The sequence below is a fragment of the Peromyscus californicus genome, unplaced genomic scaffold, assembly GCF_007827085.1.
Source record: "Peromyscus californicus insignis strain IS unplaced genomic scaffold, ASM782708v3 Scaffold_2__1_contigs__length_46816999, whole genome shotgun sequence".
Taxonomy (NCBI): Eukaryota; Metazoa; Chordata; class Mammalia; order Rodentia; family Cricetidae; genus Peromyscus; species Peromyscus californicus.
Genome location: NW_026294540.1, coordinates 7,981,689 through 8,007,959, shown reverse-complemented (window position 1 = coordinate 8,007,959; position 26,271 = coordinate 7,981,689). Strand labels below are relative to the sequence as shown.

The 26,271-nt window shown below is 49.0% G+C and overlaps 1 protein-coding gene across 2 annotated transcripts in view; it reads right to left on the bottom strand.

Moving 5' to 3' along the window:
* Positions 1-26,271, bottom strand: part of Ksr2 (kinase suppressor of ras 2) — a 379,014-nt gene that overhangs the window by 101,515 nt on the left and 251,228 nt on the right. For both annotated transcript variants that reach the window (XM_052755170.1, XM_052755169.1), the window contains exons 6-7: positions 17,062-17,131; positions 13,636-13,719 (exon numbers count right to left, since the gene is read on the bottom strand). In XM_052755170.1, coding sequence (XP_052611130.1) covers positions 13,636-13,719; positions 17,062-17,131 — 154 coding nt within the window. The remainder of the gene's footprint in view (positions 1-13,635; positions 13,720-17,061; positions 17,132-26,271) is intronic.

Here is a 26,271-nt window from a genome sequence, read left to right as displayed (position 1 = left end):
CCCTTAGCCCATTGGGAAATGGCTAGGGATTCGGTTTGGTGACTTTGCAAGGAGCCCTGGAACACTTAAAGCAGCGACCTGGGCTGCGGGAAATAGGCACAAGGTGGGAAGGCAATGAGAGACAGCAAGGGACCGAGGCTCCCTCCACTGAAGGGACCTGAAGCTTTCCCAGCATTCCCTCCACATCTACAAGCACTGCCCTGTATCGTCCTTGCTCTCGGGATAAAAGCCAGTCTCGTGCTGAGACCTGGCAAACCTCAGGGAATTTGCTTACCTCTGTTCCCAGCATCCCTCTCCGGCTTGAGACCAGAGCTGGTACCCAAAGCTCCAGCTTCACCAAGCATCCGTTCCTTGGGTGCAGCTCATTATCTCTCTCAGCACCCTGAACATCCCTGTTGCTCCTGCCTACATCTTTCTGACACAGTGCTGTTCCCTTTTTATCTTCCCAGATCAGCTCAACCACAGCTTCCTCCAGGGAGCCCTCCCTGACTCCCTTCCAATTTGGAAAGCCACACCCTGCCCTCCCCGGTCATATCTGATTACAGGATATACTACTAACCTGTCTGTCTCCCCACCTGTCCATCTTCCTGCCTGGCTCTTAGTGGTCTGAGCAGAGAGCCATTTTAGGTTATCCCATGTTCAGGGACATGACTAGCACACAAGCATGGTATACAGTAGGTGCTCAGGACATATGTGTATTGGCACACAGTAGGTGCTCAGGACATATATGTATTGGTCACGTCACATCAACAGGAGCCTCTGGGAGGAATGAGGCCCTTTCTACTTCAGGGCCCACAGAACAAGCTCAACTTCCAGTGGCTCTCAATTATCAGAGTCAATTTTCAAACAAGTGGTGAGTGGCAAGGTGTTCATACTGAAGTCAGGTGGTAGAGTTTGCATGCCTTGACGTATATCCCTCCTCATACAATAAGGCCTTTAAGGGAGGAACTTTTCTTTCTTCTTCTTCTGACCCCTACCCCCTTTGACAGCTGCTGGTTCATGGTAGGAACCTGGTAATATATTTCCTGCATGCATGTAAGGTCTCCACTCTTCTGCCTGGGAGCTTCTCTCTTCTTGGGTCTCAGTCTTCCTGGCTTTGAAATGGTTGTTTCTATATCTGTATAACCACAGCACTGTTGTTCAGGGTAAATAGATTACATACAAACACGGGCTAGATGCTGGTGCTTGCTTAACCTGTCCTCAGATTAAGGCTGGACATGGTGGCGTTCGCCTGCACTCTCAGTGTTTGGGAGGATGGCATAGGGGGAGGGTTGTGACTCTGAGGCTAACTCAGATTACACAGCCAGACTCTCTAAAAAAAAAGTATAACCCCCGCCACCCCCCCAAAAAAAACCCAAGTATCTTTATTGGGTCCTAGGCCCAGCTTTTTTAAATGCCCCTGCTCTCTGTAGGAGACAGGCAGATTCTTAAACACTAACCCAGAACCAACAGATCAGGAGAAATGGAGGACTTGGCTGGTCCCAAACGACTTTTCTAGAAATTGGCAAGACTGACCTACTGAACTGTTTGAACGTGGAGTGCCCTTCCCCTAGAGTTCTGCCTGTCCCCACTCTGGGCACCTGCTTCTCAGTCAGCCCTGTGCTGGCCTGTAGGCTCCCGCCAGCCTCACTGGTCTGCTCCGGGGCATGGTCAGACCAGAGAGAAAGACGAGATATGCTCACAAACGGACAAGGTCCCTGGAGGCCACATCTCTGTCCCAAGCCTTGGGGTAGGGGCAAGGGAAGGAATCGTGAGGGAAAGCAAATAAGACCCTGTGCATAAGAGGGATGCAATTTATCAGAAATAGAAACCAAGCATTTCTTTTTCTTTATAATTTTAGTAGAGACTATAACTCTCCTAAACTAACAGTATTCCACCCATGGTCGCCTCGGTCAACTCACCCCCATCCCTTCCTGTCTTTCTTCTCTTCCACCCCCTCTGTAATGTTTTTCCAGCATCTGTGAAGTCTGGGAGGAAAAGGGGGCACAGTGAAGAAGACTCTGGGGATAAACCCATGTCATCTATTTTGGAGGGACTGAATCTAGGACCTTGCACATGCTAGGCACACACGGTATTGCTGAGCTGTGCTCCCAGCTCTCTTCCTACTTCTATTTATTTTTTAATGCAGGGTCTCACTGAGTCGTCAGGGCTGGACTGAAACACACCACGGAGCCCAGGCAGGCATAGAAATAGTCATTCGCCTCCCTCGGCCGCCCAGGTAGTGAGGGTCCCATGATCAGGCTGACCCCGATTTGGTCTTCTGATGGAGATAATGTCTCAGTTAGCCGGCAGCTCCTTTGGGGGGAATGAAATGTTCTACTCAAGTAACTTTCCCTCATACCTGAAGTTTATCCGATTAAGGCTTGGAATTACAAAAAAAATGTTAGCCATCGTCAAAGGAAATTTTCTATAATTACTCCCCAGGATGCCAAGCTCTCAGAGGGCAGAGTGGCCCTCTGTGCAGACCTAGAGGATGTTTGAGCAGATGCAATGTCTTCCTGGAGCCTGTGCGACCCTGCTCCGGCATTGTGTCCTTTCACATCCCTTGGTCACGTAGTCAAGAAAGGCAGAGAACTGAGGCCTGCTCAGGTCAGACTGACTGTGAAGCCCAAATCTGTCTGTCTGTCTGTCTGTCTCTCTCTCTTTCCCCTCTGTGTGTGTATGTGTTCACATATGTGTGTATGTGGGTGTATGTGTCTGCTCACATGTGTCCGTGAATACATATGTGTGTGTGTGTGTTCACATGGATGTATAGATGAGTGTTCAGATTCACAGATATATACTTGGAGGTCAGAGGTCAACCTTGGGTACCACTCTTTAGGAGTCATTTAACTTGTTCTGCGAGACAGAATGTCTTACTGCAATCTGGGGTTGGCTGAGTGCTCCAGGCTAACTGGGCAGCAAGCCCTAGGTGTCCTCCTGCCTCCACCTCCCCAGTACTGGGACCACAAGAGAGGATCACCACACCTGGATCACCACAGCTGGACTACCATACCTGAACCACCACAGCTGGACCACTACACCTGGACTACCATACCTGAACCACCACAGCTGGACTACCATATGTGAACCACCACAGCTGGACCACCACACCTGGACTACCACACCTGAACCACCACACCTGGACCACCACACCTGGACCACCACACCTGGGCCACCACACCTGGACTACCACACCTGGACTACCACACCTGGGCCACCACACCTGGACTACCACACCTGGACTACCACACCTGGGCCACCACACCTGGACTACCACACCTGGGCCACCACACCTGGACCACCACAGCTGGACCACCACAGCTGAACCACCCCACACCTGGACCACCACTGCTGGACCACCAACCTGGCTTTTTTGCGTATATTTTGTGAATCAATCCAAGTCCTCCTGTTTTTGCAGGGAGCATTTTACTGCCTGAGCCCCTGAGTTATTTCTCTGCACCTAGGGCCCTTCCCTGGTGTCTAGGGATTTCTCTGACTTGTCACATCAAAACACAAGGCACCTCCTGCCCTGCATCTGGGTCTGAGGCCCACTCCCTTCTCAGCCTCTGAAGAACCATCTGGGTCCTCCCACCCTCCCCTTCCTCCTTGTAAAGGGGAACCCCGCCAAGACAAAATTCATCTAGTGCTGAGGGCTGAAGAGACACAAGGTGGAGTCAATATGTAGAACCTCATTAAGTATCCTGTTGTCTTCTTTGGGATCCCATTTCTACAGCCTGGGACAAGCCCAGATACCAGGGCAAGTGGATCCTTTAAGAGGCAAGCTTGCTCATGCCAGTGAGGTGAGCCGGTGAGTTAGGCATGGAGGGAAGAATGCCACTGCCAGCTGCTTTGGACAGGTGGGGCTTTGGGTGACCGGGGTCCATTACCAGTATGCAGAGAGAGAGCCCTGGATCAACCCCTGGCCAAGGAGAACCCATGTCCCTCCCACTCCTACGTTCTTGTTAGGACTCTTGGTTAGTCTGGCCAGCCCATCCTTCCAGCCAAGAAAAGTCTCCCTGAAAAGTAGCAATAATTATTGTTGCTCCCACAGAAAACAGGAGAGTGACTGCCCCTTCTTGAAGACCTACCCTGTGTCAAGTATCTGTCCTCGGCACCTTTACTCCTAGCCTTCGTTCGGAGACCTGCAAGGCAGAAGATACAACTCTCCTCGCCTTGCAGGGGAAGACTCTGAGGTTCACACAGAGTCTGCGCCTCGACCGAGTTCGGACAATCAGGAAGCGATGGGGTCAGGATTTGAACCCAGGTTTGTTCAGAACAGTCTCCTGACCCTATTTTCTGCTGGAAGGGAGCACGATAAAGAATTAGAGCCTCCACACCCCACCTGGGAATTCTCCCAGGTAATGATCCTCTCATTATCTTGGGTGCTGAGACAAGTCCTGGATTTTCACAGACACTCCTGTGGGGCTCGGAAACCCATTTTGCATCGAGTGGTCAGCTGACAAATCGGCACACAAGCTGCTCTTCCACAGTCAGTGATGGGGTGACCTGATTGGGGGACGATGTCCACTTCCAGCTGGACAGACAATGCTCTCTATAAGTGCGGCACAGTGGGCACGTGGCGCAGAGCTCAGCTGGGGCCCCATTGCCCTCCTTTCTTGGGGCTGCCATCTCAGTGTCGGGCCAAGCCGGTCAACTCCATCAGCCATTCCTCTGTGTGCTAATCCTGGTTCTTCATGTCTGAGCCTTAGGGCAAGGTGCGAGAGCCCAGAAATGGAAACTATTTCTCCTGAGTTTTCTGCCTGAGCAAGGCTGTGTTCCCACCCAAACAAAGTTAAATTTTTTATCTTTCCCTATTTTGCATATTCAATCACCTTTCCAAGTGGGTTTCTTGAAAAAGATGCCAATGTGGGGGAGGAGGGATGGTAGAAAGGAAACATTTCATCATTGGGGCTTCTGGGGTAGAGTTCAGCTATTCTGAGTGTAGACACTTCTTGGATCAACTCCCACTTGACATCAGCAGGTTCCCCGACTTGAGCCTTCCCAGATATCTGTCTGAATGTGTCACAGTCCTCTGAGCCCTCCAAGGGCTCCCCTATACCTGCAGAATCCAATCTAGGCTCCCTGTGTGGCTTGGGGAGGGGGGGAGGCACCTAACTCCTTTTCCTTCGTACGTTGGGGAATATTATTTTTAAGTGTGTTTCATTTTTTCCCACTGCTTTTGTTAACAATGCAAAGATGTGTTTGATTAAATAAAATTAACCTGTGAGCAGGAGGCTGAGTCAGCAAGCAGGTGACAGGAAGTGGTAAGGAGGAACCACGTGTAGCAAGGCTTTTTTAAGTGAGGGCTGAGAGAAGGATGCTGTTTTTTCAGAGGACTCCAGCAGAGGAGTTAGCTACTTGCTATTCAGCCTCTCTGAGTGAACGGAATTCCACCTCAACCTTTGAATCCTGAGTTCTTTAGAGGGATAGAAATTTAGATAAGTTCCCTCAGTAGCTTTGGAAGGGTTGGTGCCTGAGGGAACAAAATCCCCTCAAAGGCTGCGGCCCTTGCCCCTTGCGGCCAAACACCGCTGGTACCAGCTGAGTTGCACTCTCTGATTAGGGCAGTTGTTGCTTAAAAGGCAGCCACCGTTATGAAGAAAAACAACACTTACGTTCTCAGAACTTCGACACCTTGGCCTAACCTGAGCTTAACTTTTGACCCTGACACTGTCAAGCCTGTTCCCAGAGAGCCGAAAAAAGTAACCCCGGACACTCTGGCTCCCTAGCACCAGTGGTACCCATCACAACCCAAAGGCCCATCAGGCATCTTCTGCTTCCAGGAAGGAAGGACGGCTCAAGGGGAGAGTGCGGCAGGCCAGAGAGGCAGAGGGAAAAGCATGGGTCCAGGGTTAGGGCTGAGTCCAGCTTCTCACACCCTGCTCTGCATAGATCAAAGGGAAGGAGAGCAGGGGGCGGCACCTGCTGCCATCTTGCTGTGTGGCCAGCCCTTGGCCCCACAAAATGATTAAGCTGAATTAAGGGGATCTGTGTTTGAGGGACAGATATGCCTGCCATGAGAGACTTCAGAGGCCTCAGTTTCTTCATCTGAAACATGGGGGTGATGGAAGTCTTCATCTTCCTCCCAAGTTTGTTACATGGATGAAATGGAACCATGCTTCTAAAGTGTTTAGCAAAATGCCTACGATGTGGTGGGGCCTGATACCATCCTCACCATCAGCATCATCATCACCCTCACAATAACCATCATCATCATCTTCACCATCACCATAACCATCATCTGTAGCCACAAGTTTTCCTGTGTCCCGCCCGGCCCGCAGCAACTTACAACATAATCATTCAGAGGCTTAATATTAATTATAAACTGTTTGTCTGTGGCTCAGGAGTCTTGCTAGCTAGCTCTTTCATCTTAAATTAACCCATTTCTATTAATCTATATGTTTACCACATGGTGGCGTTACCGTTCTGCTGGCATCTTGTTCCTCCTTAGGCAGCTGGATCGCGTCTCCCAGACTCCGCCCTCTTCTCCCTGTCTCTCTCTTGGATTTCCCGCCTGGCTCTTATCCTGCCTTGCCATAGGCCAAAACAGTTTCCTTGTTAACCAATAGTAGCAACACATATTCACAGCACACAGAAAGACCATCCATCCCACAGCAAGCATCATTATCAGCACCATAAGCATCATCATCATCATCATCCTCACCATCACATCATCACCATCACAATCATCCTCACCATTACCACCATCACCATCTCCATCAACTTCACCATCACCACCATCATCATCAACATCCTCACCATCATCATCATCATCCTCACCATCACCATCACCACCATCAACATCCTCACGATCACCATCACCATCAACCTCACCATCATAACCATCTCCCCACTGGCAATATTATCATCACAATTGTTATTACCATGACCTTACCGAGTTCCCACCTCAGTTTCTAGAATTCTGTGAATCTCTTTCTTACAAATAGCTATAATAGAACTAAATTTTTTCCCTATAATAATAAAAACTATTACACATAAGAGATAATTAATTCCCAGGATGGTTTTTTTTTGGAAGAAATGAAGTGTTTCTATTTGTGGAAAAGCGGGTTCAGCCTTCAAGAGGGTGATCTCCAAAACGCATGCTCATAATTATATCCTGCCAACATTCTGCCTGCTGGGCAGCCTCCCGGGCCTCCAGGAACTCCACAGCAGCTGCAGAAGCTGCACCCATGGGTCTCCAGTTTGGTAAGGGTGGATCAATCAGCTCCTGCATCAACCGGGCTGGCTTCCCTTTCCATTTCCCTATCACCTGTGGCTACAGCCATCTTGTAAACCGAGATGCAAGAGCACAGGTATGGAGACTGCACAGGGCAAGCGGGGGAATTGAAAGTGCAGTGAACAGATCCTGTAATGGAGCAAAACTGGAAAAGGGCCAGGAGCCCCATCTAAGTGCAAATGAGTGAGTGCGGGTGTGGAAAGAACGCAGAGTCAGCACATGCAGCCACAGGCAGGCAAGGGACTCAGAGAGAGCGGGCACTCAAAGATCCCAAAAAAGGCAGGACACTTGAGGAAGGCAAGTGCCCCATGAGGCTGCTGCTTCTCTTCCTAGAGAATTGATCAGGGGTTTCACGCCTACGGAAGCTGGCAATGACCTCAACTGGAACACGTCAGTGCTTTGGCTAGTACCAACCTGCCTCTGTGACAAGGTGTCTTAACTTAGGGCTGACCAAAGGAGCTTGTTCCAGCATTTGGGACTTTGGCTAAAACAGGGAAAGTCCAGGCAAAATAGGGCAATTGCAACTATAATCACTCTGCAAATTATGGGGTTGAAAAACCCCATAATTCATCTTAAATCTTAAGGTGGGAATCTTATCACTTATCCCAGAGAGTGAAGGTTTGGTAATGGGTTCATGGTTGTGCTGGGCAAATGATTGGCAACTGACATGCCAAAGCTGGACAGAGCAGGCTGCAATCCCTTTGGTTGGGAGTGGATGATGTATTATGCAAACCTGTTTCTCTAAACCAGTGGCAATGATGTCTCCCCTATGTGACAACATGTACAGACTTTTTCTATTGTCACATCTAGGGGTGGGGGTCACACAGAATCACCACACAGTTGAGGGCTGGGTGACCTAACTCAGGTTAAAGCATGGTGTGGAAGAGAGGTTGCGGCAGTTAAAACAAACAGGGTTTGTTTAAATGTTATGTCTCTATGGTGGCTTGGGATAATGTCTCCTTCTTCACAAAAATTACTTGTGTGTCTACATGTGTAAGACTATGTGTGTATGTGTGTGTGTGTGTATGTGTGTGTGTGTGTGTGTGTGTGTGTGTGTGTGTGTGTGTGTGTGTACATGAGTGCAGGTCCCTCAGAGGCCACAAGAGGGCATCAGATCTCCTGGAGCTGGAGTTATAGGAAGTTGTGAGCAGCCTGATGAGGATGTTAAGACTTGAAAGTCCTCTGAAAGAGCAGCAAGCACTCTTAACCACTGAGCCATCTCTCCAAACCCAGATGTTCCTATTTTTATCACACTGTAGTAGGTCAGACAGAAAGAAAAATGCATCTCAGCTTCAATTCTCTTTTTCTACCACAAAAGTGACTCCAAATACACCTGTGTAAATTACAGTTTGCCTATATGAAATCAAATGAAGCCAAGTGTGGTGGCACACATCTGTAACCCTACCACTGAGGAGCCTGAGGCAGGAGGATGATCATAAGTTTGGGGCCAGCCTGGGCTACAGCAGGGAAGAGAGACTGGAGCAGTTTCCAATAAATGAGACCTCAGAGCTCCAGACCCCCGTGGCAGGTGAGGCGGGTGGGACACAGACGACACCGGGAAACCCATCAGCATCCCCGTGCAGGAGCAAGCCCTGGCAGCTGCATCCACACGTGTGAAACAATTCGGGGAGAGTGCTGACACACAACCACTCTGCACACAGCTCCCTTCCACACTCCTGAACCGATTAGATGAAAACGCCTCGATTTAGATAACTGGAAATTGCTTTCGGAGCCTTAATTTCCTATTAGCTCATTAATCTATTCAGACTCCCAACAAGACAGCTGATGATAATTCCGGAGGAAGTGGGCACTTAAGAGGAGAGCTGTGGAGGCGGGGAGAGGGGTTGGGCAGGAAGGAGAAGTTTCTGGCTTCCTGGGTGGAGGGATATCCCAACATTCATTTGTCAAGCCAGTAATGGTGTTAGCTTTTATTAAATAGCACTCATAATGGGCCAGGTAAGGTGAGAACTCCAGAGGGTAATTACCTTGTTGATTTTTTTTTCTTTTTAACAGTTTTAGTAGTGACTTCTCTCACAAGCAACTTCAGGGGAGAAGGGCTTACTGCGGCTCACATTTTGAGGGTACATTACGTCATGCTCGGGAAGACATGGTAGCAGGGGCGTGAGGCAGCTGGTCACGTGGCCCCCACAGTCAGGAAGCAGAAAGAGATGAACGCTGATGCTCGGCTCACTTTCTCTTTCTTATTCCATCCAGGACCCCAGATGGTGCATCCAACAGGTAGGGTGGCTATTTCCACCTCAATCGATCTAACCTAGAAACTCCCTCACAGACATGCCCAGAGGTGTGGTTCCTAGAGATTCCTGATCCTGTCAAGTTGTCAATCAACAGTAACTGTCTAATGCGGCAGACATTATAAACCCATTTTAGGGAAAAAATGGAGGCACAGAAGTGATCACATGACCAGCTTGCGGCAGCATCAGGAGTCACAGACACGTCTGCCCTGCAGCCTAGGCTTCTGATCATGTGTCCTCTCCATATGTCTTACATACACACATGCTGTGTGCATTTCTGAACAGATGATGATACACAAGACCCAGATGAGAGAAAAGCTTGAAATTCCCAGAGCCCTTGAATAAAAACTGTAGCCTCTTACCAGGGCCCTTCCTATTTCCCTACCCACCCCCTTCCTTCCTTCCTTCCTTCCTTCCTTCCTTCCTTCCTTCCTTCCTTCCTTCATTTCTCCTTCCTCCTTTCCTTCCTTCTTCCTTTCCTTCCCTCCCTCCCTCCTCCCTTCCTCTCTTCTCTCTCCCTTCCTCTTTCTTTGTCTCTTTCTTTCAACAGCATCTCACTCTACAGCCCAGGCTGCTCCCCAACCCCAGCCCCTCCTGCCTCTGCCTCCTGAGTACCGGGATGACAAGTCCCCGGGCGTGCACGGTGCCATGCCCGCTCTGCTCTTTACAGCAGCCAACAGCATCCCATTCCACCATCTTTTTAGCCAAGTTCACTTCATGCACCATCTACCCACCCCCCACCCACCCACAGGTAAATTCCACCAGTCCAGGGACTTTGTCCATTTTATCTTCTTATTGTTGCTTCTGGCGCCTGGAAAACCCTTCAGTACAGAGTATTAATGTTTTAAAATTAACCATCCTTGGTTCAAAAATCTGAAATCGAAAATGGCCTCCGATTTGAAACTTTCTGAGCATCCGTAGGGCCACAGGGGGAGCACCCCACGCCTAACCTCAGAGCTGAAATATAAGTTTCCAAAAGTACTGCACAATTGAAGTTTAGGTTTTGGGCCTAGTTTAAACTTGGGCCCCATCTCCAAGACACCTCATCACATATGCAAATGTGCGCATGATGCAGATGTTCTAAACTCAGAATGCCTTTCAAACATAAAACATACTTTTGGTCCCAAGCACTACAGATAATGACTTCTTAGCCTGTGATATTAATTATCCAGCTGGTAAATATTAGGTGAATGACTGGTGAAATAGCCTTGCCCACTTCCTTAAGAAGTGACCTCCAGCCGGGCGGTGGTGGCACACACCTTTAATCCCAGCACTCAGGAGGCAGAGGCAGGCCAATCTCTGTGAGTTCGAGGCCAGCCTGATCTACAGAGTGAGATCCAGGACAGGCATCAAAACAACACAGAGAAACCCCATCTCAATGCCCCCCCCCGACACACACACACACAAAAAAGCAGTGACCTCCAACCTCCTCATTCTCAGGGTTACCTCTCTGAAAGGTCACTTGCCACTGTTCTTCGCTCCTGTCCTTCAGTTCCACTCAGACTCTTTTCTCCACAGTGAGTCTTTCCCCTAACTCTGCGACCACGGAGCCTGCATATTATCTGTTCCTACCCCTCACCAACCCTCCTAGGAGCCCATCCAATGCGTCCACATTTTTGTCAGTCCTTGAAAACACATGCAAATAAACGCCTACCCCCTCACTTTAAGTGAGGCTCCCCGAGGGTTTTTATCCGTGGGATAAGTGTGGGTTTCAACTGTTAACTTCAGTGTGTGTGTACAAATACATCATGGAGCTGGCTCCTGTTCCCATTGTAGCTGACAGAGGTATGTGGTTGGAACAAAAGCACACCCAGACACCATGCCAGCTGCAGCAGCCACTGTTAGAGTCAAAGGGCCGAGCGCATTGGTGAAGTCATGAATTCTGACCTCGCCCTTCCATGTGCCAGGAGCTACTTTGCATAAGGTGATGTGAGAGGCGGTGGGGGAAATGGTCCCCGATGACAGTGTGAGGCGAGGGCATATCAGTGACTCCTTCGTGCAGTCCAGTGATGGGCGCCAACATCATGTCTGCTCTTCAGAGGAGAAAAAGCCCAACATTGCAGGCCTCTTAAGACTTCAAGCAGAAATGGGACCCAGACTTAGTGCTGGTGGCCTCCAGAGCCTCAGCTCTGCGCGGCTGGCCTGTCCCCAGCCCCCTCTCCCCACCCTTGGCAGGGTCTCAGCCTTTGCTCATTACTCCTTGAACAGAAGACAGGGAGGAAGGCCACCTCTGGGTCCCACCTCTAGTGCTGAAAATTGAAAAGGCTTGAGGAGTGTTCAGCCTTGCTGACTCCTGGCTGCGTCCCTGTCACCTAATTACTTGACTTCAAAGGCTCCACGCAGTAGGTGTGAGGATGTGAAAGCCATTCCCCTCCCCCCACAGAACACAGCATGACTTGATACAGCCAAGACGTCTCCAAGGCAGCAGCTGTACTAGGGAGAATGGGCAGCCTCTGAGCCAGACCTAAGCACCTGCCCATGCACATCTCAGAGTTGGAAAGCTGAGGGGTCACCTGAGAGCCCAGAACCACAGAGGACAGCAGTTCCAAATGCTAATATACAGCAATTACTGTCCCAATCACCCTTAGACCATGGAGCTAACAGATCCCCAGGGGCTGGAAATAATTAACTCTCCCCATAGCCCAGGCTAGCAGGGAGCTCAGTGTGACAGACTTACTCAGGTGAGGCCACCAGAAAGGCATTCTGCAAGATGCCTGAACAGGCCTAGGAGACACACACACACACACACACACACACACACACACACGGGGGGGGGGGGCAGGGGAGACTCTTACTGAGTGTCTTCTATCAAGCAGACACATGTCCACCCCTATCTTTCCCATAGTCAAATGTTTCTGTTTGGTAATTGCTGGACCTGAGTAGACAGTTAATACATGTGTGCATATACACACACACACACACACACACACTCACGTGAGGACAAGTATATGAGGTGATGTGCCCATGTTGTTTACACAGCTACTAAGTGGCAGGAACAGGATTTGAACCTGGTTTAATGTGCCTCCAGAGCCCATGGCTGGTGCCAATGCTTTCTCTTGCCTCCTTCCTAACCTTCCATCAGAATGACAGAGAATGTCTATAAGGAAGGGGTAAGGAGTGGAGGTCTGGGCGGTCCCACCTCTCGACCAGAATTAACATCCAACATGAAGCCATAGAAAGAAATGGAGCAGGAGTTAAGAGACCTGAGTTCAAATCCTTCCTCCTACTTCTTAGCTGGGACTTTTCCAAGTCGAGACACAATTTTTACAGACAGAAAATGGGGAAGTCATGACACCCTTTCGGAGACAGTGCATGATGAGAAAGAAGAGAAGAAAAAGAACTTTGCAAATTACCAAAGCTATCAGTAAACCACAGGACTGGAGCCAGGCTATCCACTGTTTTTATAAATAAAGTTTTATTGGACCGAATCCATGGCCATAACTCTTTCTGAACTGTCTGTGGCTACTTTGAAAATACATGAATCAGTTTTGAGCAGCTGCAAGGGAAACATGAAGGTTCCCAAGGACCATGGAGCCTAAAGTATTTGTTACAGGACAACTAGAAGAAAAGTTTGCTGACACTAACCTCTGACACTGTATTAGTTACTTTTTCTGTGACAGAATACGTGGAGAAACTAGAAATCAGGGGACACAGTCCACCACGGCGGGAAAGCCTGGTGGTGGGAGCATGAGGTCATATCATAGCAGCAGTGAGGAAGGAGAGTTGAGGCAGGAGGGGAGCTGGCCTAGAACAGTTAAGCCCTATTCCTATAACCCAATGTCTGCCAGCCAGACCCCCACCCCATGTTCAAAAGGATCCGAAACGTTAGCTGGGGACCAAGCATCCCATAACATGAGACTGTGTGAAACACTTCACATTCAAAACTATAGTAGAGGCTCTGAGCAGGGGAGACCCCACCGGTCCCAGCACATGGTGTTATGTTAGCCTTCCTACTGTCTCTTCTCAGCTCTGGCTTTACTCAGAACCATTTTCCTTGATACCCTACCCAAACACACAGCTTCACCTGGGACCCTTTCTGAAGCACAAAGCAAATGTCTCTCCTCAGGGTCAAGAACTCACGACTCCCTGGAGAGCGCCAAAGCCCATCCCAGTGCTGCCTGATATCTGGTATTGTAAAAAGTCCCTTAAAGGGAAATCACTCACTTGCAGTTTTTACACTTGAGGCCAAAAAGCATCCCTTTCCCGCAGACAGTGCACGTCTGAGACATCCAGTACTTGGTGGAAAACCTGTAAGAAAGAAATGGGAAATGTCCAAGGTGAGGCAGTGGTCGTGGGCCCATCTCCAGGAGGATGTACCTCTAGATCCTGCAAGAGGGGATGACGGGAAGCCTATAAACCCTGGATTCTGGCCCTGCTTGTTCCAAAACAGGTGATAATTAAGTTCAATTAAGTTTGCTTAAACCAGGAAGCCTCAGTATCCTTGCCTATAAAGTGGAAGCAATCTTGACATTGACCTTGGGAGTTACATGTTGAAGGTGTCCTAACACCTAGTACATATGAAACGCTCAATGAATTGGTCTGTGTCAGTCATTACCTTGAGTGTTCATTATGGTCATTTATTCACTCGACAAACACTGTAGGTGGTCTGCAAGTTCAAGTCTATAAGCGAGCAGTGGACCTCCAAATTCAGTAGCAGAGGAGAGCTGCCCCTGACAAATGAAAGCACCTTCCCCCAGTCACCGTCACCTGCTGCAAATACAGTGTGGAAGTCCCCACACATCACAGTCACCAAGGCCAGTTGGAAGGCATCAGATTAACTCTCCGATCACCCCTCCTGTGCTGGGCCGTGCTTTTGCCTTGAGATAGGAGACAGAGGAGCGGCTGGATCCGGCAAAAGTATTGAAGGTTCCCGGGTCACAGTTAATTTTAATTTTCAATTTGTGCCACCGTCGGCAGTGGTTGTAATCTCCACTGCCTCCTCCGAGTGTCAAAGGGGAAACTTGGAGGTTATGTAACTCAGAGATGGAGAACTCTGAGGGGGGAAGGCGGCTCCCCTCCGCTGCCATCCCCTCTTTTGGGATCTGGGTCAGCCCTTCGAACACAGCCAGCCAGCTTCAGCCTGGAGCTGCCACAGCTAAGCAAACAGCAGTATTCACCACGGAGATGCTGGCTTGCTGATGCTCCCTCTCCAGCTTTGGACTTGGGCTTAGTTAAGCCCCTCTGGGTCTTAGCAGGGCTTATCGGGTCTATTCTGCAAGCTAGGGCAGCTCAGGGAAGGGGATGGCAAAAGACCCACTGGGCAGCAAGGCAGGAATGCAGGGGGGGGGGGCAGGTGTGAGGGTCCGCTGGTAGATGTCTCCCTGTCTCCCCTCTTCAGTTTTGGCCTGTCCCCTAGGTTTCCTGGCTTTGTCCTGTTGCCTGGCTCTTGCTGTGACAATCCCAATGACAGAGTGAGATCTGCTGCGGGTGGTGGGTGTTTTTTTGTGAGACAGCATTTTATCATGCTGCCCAGGCTATTTGAACTCTTAACTCTCTGCCTTACCCTCCTGTGTGCTGGGACTGCTAGTGTGCACCACTAGATCTGACAACGTAGGGAATGGGGTGTTAACACATGTTTCTTTTCAAGGCTGGGGGTCTCTCATTCCTGACATCTAGCCTGGGGTGGGGGGGTGGGAGGGGGATGCAGGGTGTGGCTAAAGAGTAACACTCATCAAGGGGCCGTCGCCTCACTAGGAAGCCAGCTATGGGGCCCTGAGATGGTCAGCCTGCTTCACTCCCCTGGACATCAGTATCAGAAGGTGGGGGGCATCAGGGCAATGGTAAGAAAGCCCAGAGGGTAGAGCCAGGCAGGTGAGACTGAAGGAAAAGTGGAGCCAACCCAGGGGTGTGGCTGAGCCCCAAGTGTGACCAAACTGGAGGGATGGCTGGGCCAGAGATGGGTCTGATTCAGAGGTGGAACTGAACCCAGGGATGAGCTGAACCAGGGATTGTGGCCAACCCAGGGGTAGAGCTGAACAAAGAAACATTTTAAAAGGCCCTCATCTGAGTCCTCTTCGCTCCACAGATCAGCCTGTAGTCACCGACAACGGACCTGTCTGTCACTACGTCTCACAACTTCCATCAAGGTCTTTCCAGTTTCCAGTTGTGACATTTTTTTTTTCTTTAAGAACTGATGATGAGCTGTCGCGGGGCAAGAGCAGCCTTGCTCCAGGCTGAGGCTGTGTGTAGATGGAGTTTTCCTGCCTGGCCCACAGTCAGGACAAATCTCTCTCACCTGCTAGTCCCACAGCTGCTCAGACCTGACCAAGTAAACACAGAGACTTATATTGGTTTCAAACTGTATGGCCATGGCAGGTTTCTTGCTAACTGTTCTTACAGCTTAAATCAATCCATTTCCATTAATCTATACCTTGCCACATGGCTCGTGGCTTACCGGCATCTTCACATGCTGTTTCTCATCATGGTGGCTGGCAGTGTCTCTCTCTGACTCAGCCTTCCACTTCCCAGCTTTATTCTCCTCCTTGTCCCGCCTACAGCTGTGTGTGTGTCTGTGCCTGGGGTTTCTCCCCTCAGCCGCTGACAGACCTCTGGGGCCTGTGGAGGTCCCTCTGTTAACTGGCCAGCTCCCCAGGGACACAGACCCATGTCCCATAGGCGCGGACACTGGGAATCTGCAAGTTGGAGGGATAGCTCCATGAAGGCGCAAACAAGACACCCAGCTGGCTCCCCCAGGTACAGAAACTCACCAGGGGGGGATCTCAGATCACAGGGGCCGAGCTAATTATGCTATAATTAGCGGTCAGTTCCCTCCCTCATCTGCCAGGGCCTAAGTCTCCTCATCTATCAGTGAGTTCCCCCATCCTGGTCTGACTCTGTGCCTCCCCCCTGAGTCTACATTGCGGCAACATGTAGAAAGCTGAATTTGGGAGAATCAAGAAGTTGTTGGAAACAAATTCTAAGTCATGGAGGATCCTGGGGAAGGCCTCCTGCTGGCCTCCTGCTCTGGGTAACCTCTAGCAATGATTTTAGCTGGCCATCCAAAGGAGTTTCCCGGGTGAAGAGCCCCCACGTGGAGCCTGAAGTTCTTTATGATACAATGAGGTGTGTGCACGGCCCTTAATATATCGTTTCATTTGTAGGTAGAATGTATGAACTTATCCCTACAGGAAAAGAAAAAGATTTTCTTCTCTAACTATATAACTTTCATGCCACACTCTGTAACCTGCTAGACTTGTTTCATGGATGTACAGTTTAGTGTTATTTCTTTAAAGGTCTTGATTATGATATCCCAGGGTCTTCCTTTATTTCATTGTACGCTGTGTGATTTTTTTTTTGATAATAAAAATGACAAAAAAATGGAGTCCAGAGAGGCTAAGCAATTTCTCACAGCTACAAAGCTTTAGTAGGAGGAAAATGGAACTCAGGTCAGTCTGAGCATAAGGCCTCTGCTTTTTAACTGTCCTGTGTGGATTTGATAAGGGCGAGGCTATGATGCAGACACCTCAATCCAACAAAAGACAAAAGGGCGTGGTGGTGTGGAAGCTGGGGATGGGCACATTCCTGGCACCCACAGGCTTCAGCACCCCCCCAACCCCTACTCCACACACACAGGCACAACCTCCTACCTACCTGTGCTTGATGGAGTTGCCAAGGTCTCTGCGTGGGATCTGTGGTGACCACCGTGGTACAGACAGTGTGTCTGTGGAGACAAAAACAGACAGGAAGGTCAAGGGCTGAGCCAGCTCTACCTGGGCCCTGGAAATAAAAAGGAGCCCCATCCACTGGCCTCACGCCAGGTAGAGCTCCAGTTTAGGTCATGGGCTCCACTCGCAGGAGGCTTCCCAGGCAGGGCAGGCAGCAGATGCCATCAAATATGTCAACTGAGGTCAGGTATGGGGAAGCCCACCTGTCATTGCACTGTTCAGGCTGAGGCAGGAGGATGATGAATTCACGGTCATCCTGGGCTACAGGGTAATAGTCTGTCTCAGAAAGAAAAAAAAGAATAAAGAAAGAAAGAAGCTGCGTGTGTGATCTGGTGAAGTGCCTCAGTGGATGGATAAAGGATCTTGCTGCCGAACTTAAAGACCCAAGTTCGATGCCCAGGTCCCACATGGTAGAAGAATAAAACTAACTCCTGTAACTTGGCTTCTGGCCACACATGCGCCCACATACATACACAAATCAATTAATGAAAAGTTACATTTTGTAATCTAAAGATAGAAGAGAGAGAGAGCGAAAAAGCAGGATGGGCACCGTGGAAAGAACACAACCGAGCATGATCTCGGCCGGCTTCATGGTTCTTAGCGTATGCCAGGCGTGGGCTGAGTGACTCCCATGCCGGCCCCCCAGCTGAACACACAGGAAAAACTAAGGCTTGGGGGGGGGGGGGCGGTGTCACTTGCTCGAGGCCACTACATCTCATACCCTGCACAGTGGCTGGGAATCCCGGTATGAGGGACCCCAAGCCTGTGTCCCTGGTCACACAGTCGTAAGGCAGTCGATTCCAGACACCTCTTCCTACACCCACATGCACCTTCCCTGCAACACCTACCTTACAGCCACATGATCACTTAACATTTTGTGTTGGGTCTCCTTTTTGGTTGCTCAAATATTTATTTCAAGAGCAGGCTCTAAGCCCAGCATGGTGGTACCTATTTGTAATCCCAGCACTTGGTGGCAGAGGTAAGGTTGAAGCAGGAGGATGATGGTGAGCTTGAGGCTGGCCTGAGGTTGCATATAACAAATACACCAGCCAGGCAGTGGTGGCGCACTTTAATCCCAGCACTCGGGAGGCAGAGCCAGGCGGATCTCTGTGAGTTCGAGGCCGGCCTGGTCTACAGAGTGAGATCCAGGACAGGTTCCAAAACTACACAAAGAAACCCTGTCTCGGAAACAAACAAACAAACAAAATAATAATACACCAACAAACACAAAGCTGAACAGAAAGCTCTTCAGATATTGCAGATAATGACTTTCAGAATGTCCAGCTGTGTGCAATCTCAACCCATACTAGAATGAGCAAGTGAGTGCAAGGATGTCTAGGTGAACGGGATGGAGGAAGGAAGGATACATGGATGGATAATGGATGGGTAGGTAAATAGGCAGATGGATGAAGGAGATTTGTGATGGAGGATAGATGGATAGGCGGATGGCTGCATGTATGGATGGATAACGCTGAGTGGGTGGATGGACGGATGGACAAATAAGAATGAGAAAGAAATAATAAAGCACACAGACTTCAGACTGGGTACCTGGTCCTGCTTTTTCTTTTCTTTCTTTCATTTTTTCCCTATGCCTTAGGCCAAATAGGAGCAAACCCCATAGTCACAAATGACCGAGTTCTAGGTCCTCTGAGACCTTGAGCATAAGCCCCAGCACACCTCCACTGCCTGCCCCCCTCACCAGCCTCCTGGAAGACCTTGCAGGCAGTAGACATAAAACAGCAGCTGAGTGAACTCGTGCTGCCTCAGACAGACAGGGAGAGAGGCAAGTGGCCAACCCCATGCCAGCGCCCACTTCTCAGCCAGATGGATGGAGCCTGCTGGGGACTTCAGGGTTGCAGATGTGTGCCTCATTTTTCACAGCCATTGTTATGGAGTGTCGCTCTCGTTGGGAGAGCTGGGCATGTCAGAACACGTCGGAGAGCCTTTAACCCCAGTCAGCTCTCTCTTCTGCCTAGTGATGGTCACAGTCATCTGAAAGCTGTTTTCTGAGACCTCTATGCCGCCCTCGCAAAGCTGGGACCCTTTTTTGGCAAGGGCCGATGGTTTTCCAATCCCCAAATGCTGAAGAAAACTGAGGAGGTGGCGTGATAGAACCATAAGACCCACAGCCTGCAGAATGTTTAACTAACAAAGCCCATTTTACTACTTCATTCAGTTTCTGAGGGAGATAGAAAAAGAGAAAAATGATGGTCTTTAAAAATACTTTTCCATGTCAACGCCTCTTGCAGACTGACATCAGACATGGGAAGAAAGACATTACTCATTAACTTGGAAAGGCTGAACAGTAAAGGAAGGTCAACCTCCTATGAGTAATCTACAAAACAGGAAGTACTGAATGAGAGTCCACTCAAGGCCATTAGTAATGCCTGACTAGAGCTGAGTTGAGAAGGACTGAGAGTAAGAGCAGCAAGATTGATTACTAATATCAGCCATAAGTGAGAAAGGAGGTACTCCTAACAAGTCTTGAGATTGATTAGTAATGTCTGCATGGGTGAGGAAGGAGGTAGTCCTCACATGTCTTGTATACATTTACCTCCTCTACAAAAGCAAGACCAAATCTACACCTTTGAATTCACCTCGGAGCATAGTGCCTAGGGCTAAGTATGTTCTTAGCACAAGTTTGATGAACCCAAGATTCTTATAACAGAAACAGTTTATTGAACACTTAGTATGTGCCAAGAAATCTTCTGTGTGTACTTAATAGCTAGAAGTTATGCCTCCTTGCATCCTGTGCCGTAGCTATTCCCTTTGTACAAAGGAAGGCCAGGGAACTCAAGGAGGTGCACTGACCTGGTCAAGGTCACACAGCCAGGTGCCAGTAGAAGCATGTGTAAATGTACTCCCTAAAGGGACTAGGGAGATGGCTCTTTGGGTAAAGTGCCTACTGTATGAGCATGAGGACCTGAGTTCAGATTCCCAGCTCCCGTGAAATATTTGGAGATTTCTGAAGACATTCTGAAGGTATCATACTGTGTTTGGGAGTTTGTTATTGGCAGCTAGTGGGATGAAGCCAGAGGCTCTATTTAGCATCCCCTAATACATAGGTGAGAACTTTCCCCATACACGCAACAACTTAAAACATCCCGAGTATCAGTTACACCAAGGTTGGGACTCCTGATCTGGAAGTTTCTATAACTGCCTGCCCCCTCCCCCAAATTAAGCATCTCAGATGATGCCCCCAGGCTCCTTCGGGCACAGAATGAGTCATCTCGGGCTATGAGCATCTCCCATTAGCTCTGTGTCTTGCTTAGTCCTCATCCATCCCCTTTGCCCAGGGCAGAAGCAATTAAGCTCCAGGGCTGGCTTTTCCGTTCCAGGCTCGGCTGGAGGGGTACATCCTGTCAACTGCATTAAGCTGCAAAGCCTCATTAGTCTGGAGGCTTCGCTCCCTAGGCTCGGCTTCGTCTGTGGGCGTGAGACTCGAACTCCAATGGCCTCTCTCTGCTTCCTTTGTTTGGGTTTCATTAAACTTGCCAGTGCAAGCCTCAGAGCAAAGGCAAATGGTTGAAAGGGAAGAGGGAGGGGGAAAAGAAAGATATCGGAGACTCGAGGCCTTATCGTAACAGGGAAGGCAAATAACATTTACGGCAATTAAACCGATCTAGGAACTTCTGCTTAACAACCAAAGCGTCTATTAAGATGTCTCCGTAGCTTCGTGGAAACCTCTTTCCCACCCTAATTTTCTGATAACAAGGCAGAGTCTTGCCCAGCACGGCTGCCTTCATCTCAGGGGAAGAAAAATAGACACCTCTTTCGAGATATTTCCATCGCCAGCACATGGAAAGAGGGAGACTTGGGAGGAAGACTGTCCTTGTTCCTAGGTCTGGCTGTAGAAACCCTTTAAGACACACCCCCCCAAATGGAACAGGAGATACAACCCAGGAGCCACAGCCTTTGAGACCACCTTGGAAGTCCAAGAACAGATGGGGCCAACGTTGATAAAGTGTCCAAGTTTTATAAACATTCTGTTTTGTTTGATTTGGTCGGGTTTTTGAGATGGTCTCAGGTGGCCTAGGCTGGCTTCAAGCTTGCTATGTAGCCCAGGCTAGCCTTGAATTCATAATGCACCTGTTTCCACCCATTTCAGACTTGTGACTCTCTGAGCTATAAGGTGAATACTCGTATGTGGTCTTTAAACCACTGGGTTTGTGGTGATCTGTTAGAGCAATGGTACAAAGCCCTCACAGCTCCAGTCCTGTGCCAGGTGTGTGGCTTCAAGAATCTGGGACGTAACAAACCGCACAGCCAAGTTTTCTATGCGTAAGCATCTCCTGGGGAAATAAAAAGCAAATGGCTGAACCAGAGAGCGCCTTTTTGGAAAATAAAACAGTCCAGACTTTGGGGATTTAAGGCAATGGGAGCCTGGACACCAACACTAGAATAGTTGCAGGCTGTGCCTGGCATTGGAAGTGTATGAGCTCCCTGGTGGCCAAGGAGAGCAGATCCTGCCTGCAATTCCAGCATCCCAAGGAGAGAACAGGATAGCCTCAGAGCAAGCTGGCCAGAAAATAGCCATGCTGGTGAGCTCTGGGCTGGACTGAGAGACCCCACCTCCGTGAGGAAAAAGAGTGACCAAGGCTGACTCCCAACATCAGCTTCAACACAAATGGAAAAAGAAAAGGAATCCTCGGTACGTCAGGGAAGATGCTGATGCCGTCTCCATTTTAGAGATGGCAATTTGAGGCAGATCTAAGATGTGACCTGTGGTGAGTCCTTGGGCTAGGAACAGCCCCTGAGCATCAACGTCCTCACAGCTGCTTCACTGGACAATTGAAAGGCTATACAAAGAAATGTGCACAGAGCTTTGGCCGCCGAACTTGGCGTCAATGGAAAGTCTTAATCACGGTGCCTGTCCCAGACAACAGCAGGACTCCCTCAGCCTGTATCTACTCCTTGGACATGGCTGTGGCAGAGTCCCTGACAGAAGACTCAGGGAGGAACGATTTGAATCCACCTCCCAGTTTCTGAGGGTCTCAGTCCATCACGGCAGAGCATGTGGCCGGGAAAGCTGTCTTGTGGTTGTCCAGGAAGCAGAAAGAAATGGAAGCTGGGCTATGGCCTTCAGCACTGTTCCTATTGACCCACTTTTGCCTGGTAGACCCATAGCCTCCCTAGCCGGCACCCCCACCCTGGGAAGAAGCACACCCCTGGGAAGCTGTGTCTACAGGTTACAAAGCACAGCCCACTTGTTCGAAGTCCTACAGCTGAGCAGACTTCTAAAGTCAGTTCCTATAAATCTTCAGCCACGCTCGCCATCTATCACCGTGTCCCCTTCTGAGGCAAATGTGGCAATCATTTTAAGCACCTAGAGTCCATGGAAGTCTCTAAAGCCCCTGTAGCGATGAGGCATTCCTAATCCCTCGCCATTTCCATGGAGATAAAGACCTGAACACGTTAATACAAACAGCTAGCATTTATTGAGCACCAACTGTATGGAGGGACACGGGTTATGTGATTTAAATTCAGGATTCCATCTAATCCCCATGGTTGCATTTCAGGCAGGGAAGGTGAGATCTGAGCTAGGCCAGTCAAGAGCCAGAGAGCCGATTTGGGAAAATCATAAATGAAATAGAAGTTTCAAACTATTCTTCAGCATTCCCTTCACGGACGAGATGGATTCAGGGACAACTTAGCCACATTCAAACTGACTAGAAAATTCTTTGAGCCCAAAGACATCTGCAACTCATAAAACTTAAACCATGAAACTTTCCTTGTGAGGCCACGGGCTCGGTGCCAGCCCAAGTCCCCCTGATTTATCTGGGGTGCTCACAAGGTTTGACTAAAGCTGCCCATACCATTCACACAGCGGGCGAGAACTCTACTAGCTTTAATATCCAATTCAAATATAATATACATCAGCTCTAAAAGCATTTTCATTATGTGCTGTCTCCAAAGGTTACAGCTCCGTGATGCTTTGGGGCTGAGCGGAGTTTATTCGCCGACTTAGACCTAACTTTCTCCTGAGACAAATATAGCCCACTTTCCAAGCTTCAAACACCACCACGAAGTCTCCTGACAAGTTTATATGGGGCCACACAGGGCCGGCTAGTGTGCCAGAAAGTGGGAGCGACGGCTGAACGTCACTGACAGACTGACAGACTGATGGCTTGGCTTGGTGGGGAACAGCGCTTGCTGCCCCACGCCTGACCACCTGACCACAGGTTAGAAAGACAGAACATTTCTTGGGTATATGCCCAAGAGTGGTATAGCTGGATCTTGGGGGAGATTGATTCCCAATTTTCTAAGAAAGCGCCATATTGATTTCCAAAGTGGTTGTACAAGCTTGCATTCCCACCAGCAGTGGAGGAGAGTTCCCCTAGCTCCACATCCTCTCCAGCATATGGTGTCTTCAGTGTTTTTGATCTTAGCCATTCTGACAGGTGTAAGGTGGTATCTCAGAGTTGTTTTGATTTGCATTTCCCTGATGATTAGGGATGTTGAGCAATTCCTTAAATGTCTTTCGGCCATTTGAGTTTCCTCTGTTGAGAATTCTCTGTTTAGTTCTATAGCCCATTTCTTAATTGGACTGTTGGGCATTTTGATGTCTAATTTCTTGAGTTCCTTATATATTCTGGATATCAGTCCTCTGTCAGATGTGGGGTTGGTGAAGATCTTTTCCCATTCTGTAGGCTGTCGCTTTGCCTTGTTGACCGTATCCTTTGCTCTACAAAAGCTGCTCAGTTTCAAAAGGTCCCATTGATTGATTGTTTCTCTCAGAGTCTGTGCTACTGGTGTTCTATTTAGGAAGTAGTCTCCAATGCCAATGCGTTCAAGACTACTTCCTACTTTCTCTTCTAGCAGGTTCAGAGTAGCTGGATTTATGTTGAGGTCCTTGATCCACTTGGACTTAAGTTTTGTGCACGGTGATAGATATGGATCTATTTGCAGCCTTCTACATGTTGATATCCAGTTTTGCCAGCACCATTTGTTGAAGATGCTTTCTTTTTTCCATTGTGCACTTTTGGCTTCTTTGTCAAAAATTATATGTTCATAGGTGTGCGGATTAATGTCAGGGTCTTCAATTCGATTCCATTGGTCCACATGTCGGTTTCTATGCCAGTACCAAGCTGTTTTTATTACTGTAGCTCTATAGTAGAGCTTGAAGTCAGGGATCGTGATGCCTCCAGAAGTTGTGTTATTGTACAGGATTCCTTTGGCTATCCTGGGTTTTTTGTTTTTCCATATGAATTTGAGTATTATTCTTTCCAGGTCTGTGAAGAATTGTGTTGGTATTTTGATGGGGATTGCATTGAATCTGTAGATTGCTTTTGGTAAGATTGATATACCCAAGAAATGCTCAACCACACCATAAGAGCACTTGTTCAGCTATGTTCATATCAGCATTGTTTGTAATAGCCAGAACATGGAAACAACCCAGATGCCCTTCAACTGAAGAATGGATAAACAAAATGTGGTACATATACACAATGGAATACTACTCAGCAGAAAAAAACAATGGCATCATGAGGTTTGCAGACAAATGGATGGATCTAGAAAAAATCATCCTGAGTGAGGTAACCCAGACTCAGAAAGACAAACATGGTATGTACTCACTCATAGCAGGATACTAGACATGAAACAAGGATGAATTGTCTGCTACTCACATCACCAGGGAGGCTACCCGGAAAACAGGACCCCAAGAAAGACACAGGGATCGCCCAATGACAGAGAAATGGAATGAGATCTACATGAACAGCCTGGACATGAGTGGGGGTAATGAAAGGCGAGGGTCGAGGGAAAGAGAGCTTGGGGGAGCGGGAGATCCCAGCTGGATCAACAACAGAGAGGGAGAACAAGGAATAGGAGACCATGGTAAATGAAGACCACATGAGAACAGGAAGAAGCAAAGTGCTAGAGAGGCCCACAGAAATCCACAAAGATACCCACACAACAGACTGCCGGCAATGGTCGAGAGACAGCCCGAACTGACCTACTCTGGTGATGGGATGGCCAAACACCCTAATTGTTGTGCTAGAAACCTCATCCAACTACTGAGGGATCTGGATGCAGAGATCCATGACTAGGCCCTGGGTGGATCTCTGGGAGTCCAATTAACGAGAATGAGGAGGGTTTATATGAGCGAGAATTTTTGAGACCAAGGTTGGATAAAGCACAGGGACAAATAGCCAAATGAATGGAAACACATGAACTATGAACCAATGGCTGAGGGGTCCACACTGGATCAGGCCCTCTGAATGGGTGAGACAGTTGATTGGCTTGATCTGTTTGGGAGGCATCCAGGCAGTGGGACCAGATCTTGTGCTCATTGCATGAGTTGGCTGTTTGAAACCTGGGGCCTATGCAGGTTTGTTTGGCTCGGCCTGGGAGGAGGGGACTAGACCTACCTGGACTGAGTCTACCAGGTTGACCTCAATCTGTGGGGAAGGCTTTGCCCTGGAGGAGATGGGAATGGGGGGGGGGGGCGTTGGGGGGAAGGTGAGGGGGACGGGAGCGGGGAGAACAAGGGAATCCGTGACCGATATGTAGAACTGAATTGTATTGCAAAATAAATTAAAAAAAAAAAAAAAAAAAAAAAAAAAAAAGAAAGACAGAACAGACTCCCCCAAGCTTTCCTCTGACTGCTACTTCCATGCCATGGCACGTGTACCAATCCTCAGTACTGAAACCGAACTGCAGTAAACGAAAGTTGGACCAAGCCTGAGAACCTGAGTTCAATCCCTACAAGGCAGGAAAGAAATCACACACACACACACACACACACACACACACACACACACACACACACACACTATCATAACTGTAAAAGACTCACAGTCTATCTGATTGGGTTTGGAATCACTCAGGAAGCTCCCCTGAGGGCATACCATGTTGGTCCTTCCGAAGAGGTTGAACTGAGGAGGGAGACCCACCCTGAACGTGGTGGAAGCGCCACCCTGGGAGGGTGTGGTTCCAGATTGAATCAAAAGGGACACAGAGGAAATGGAGCTGAGCACCAGCATTCCTCTCTCTGCGCTTCTGAACTGCAGACGCCATGTGACCAGCCACCTCACTCTCCTCTCCTTCCCCACCACAATGGGCTACAGCCCCCAACCGGGAGCCCCAGGAAAGCCTTTCTTTCCCTCAGTGGCTTGTCACAGTTACAGGAGAAGCCACC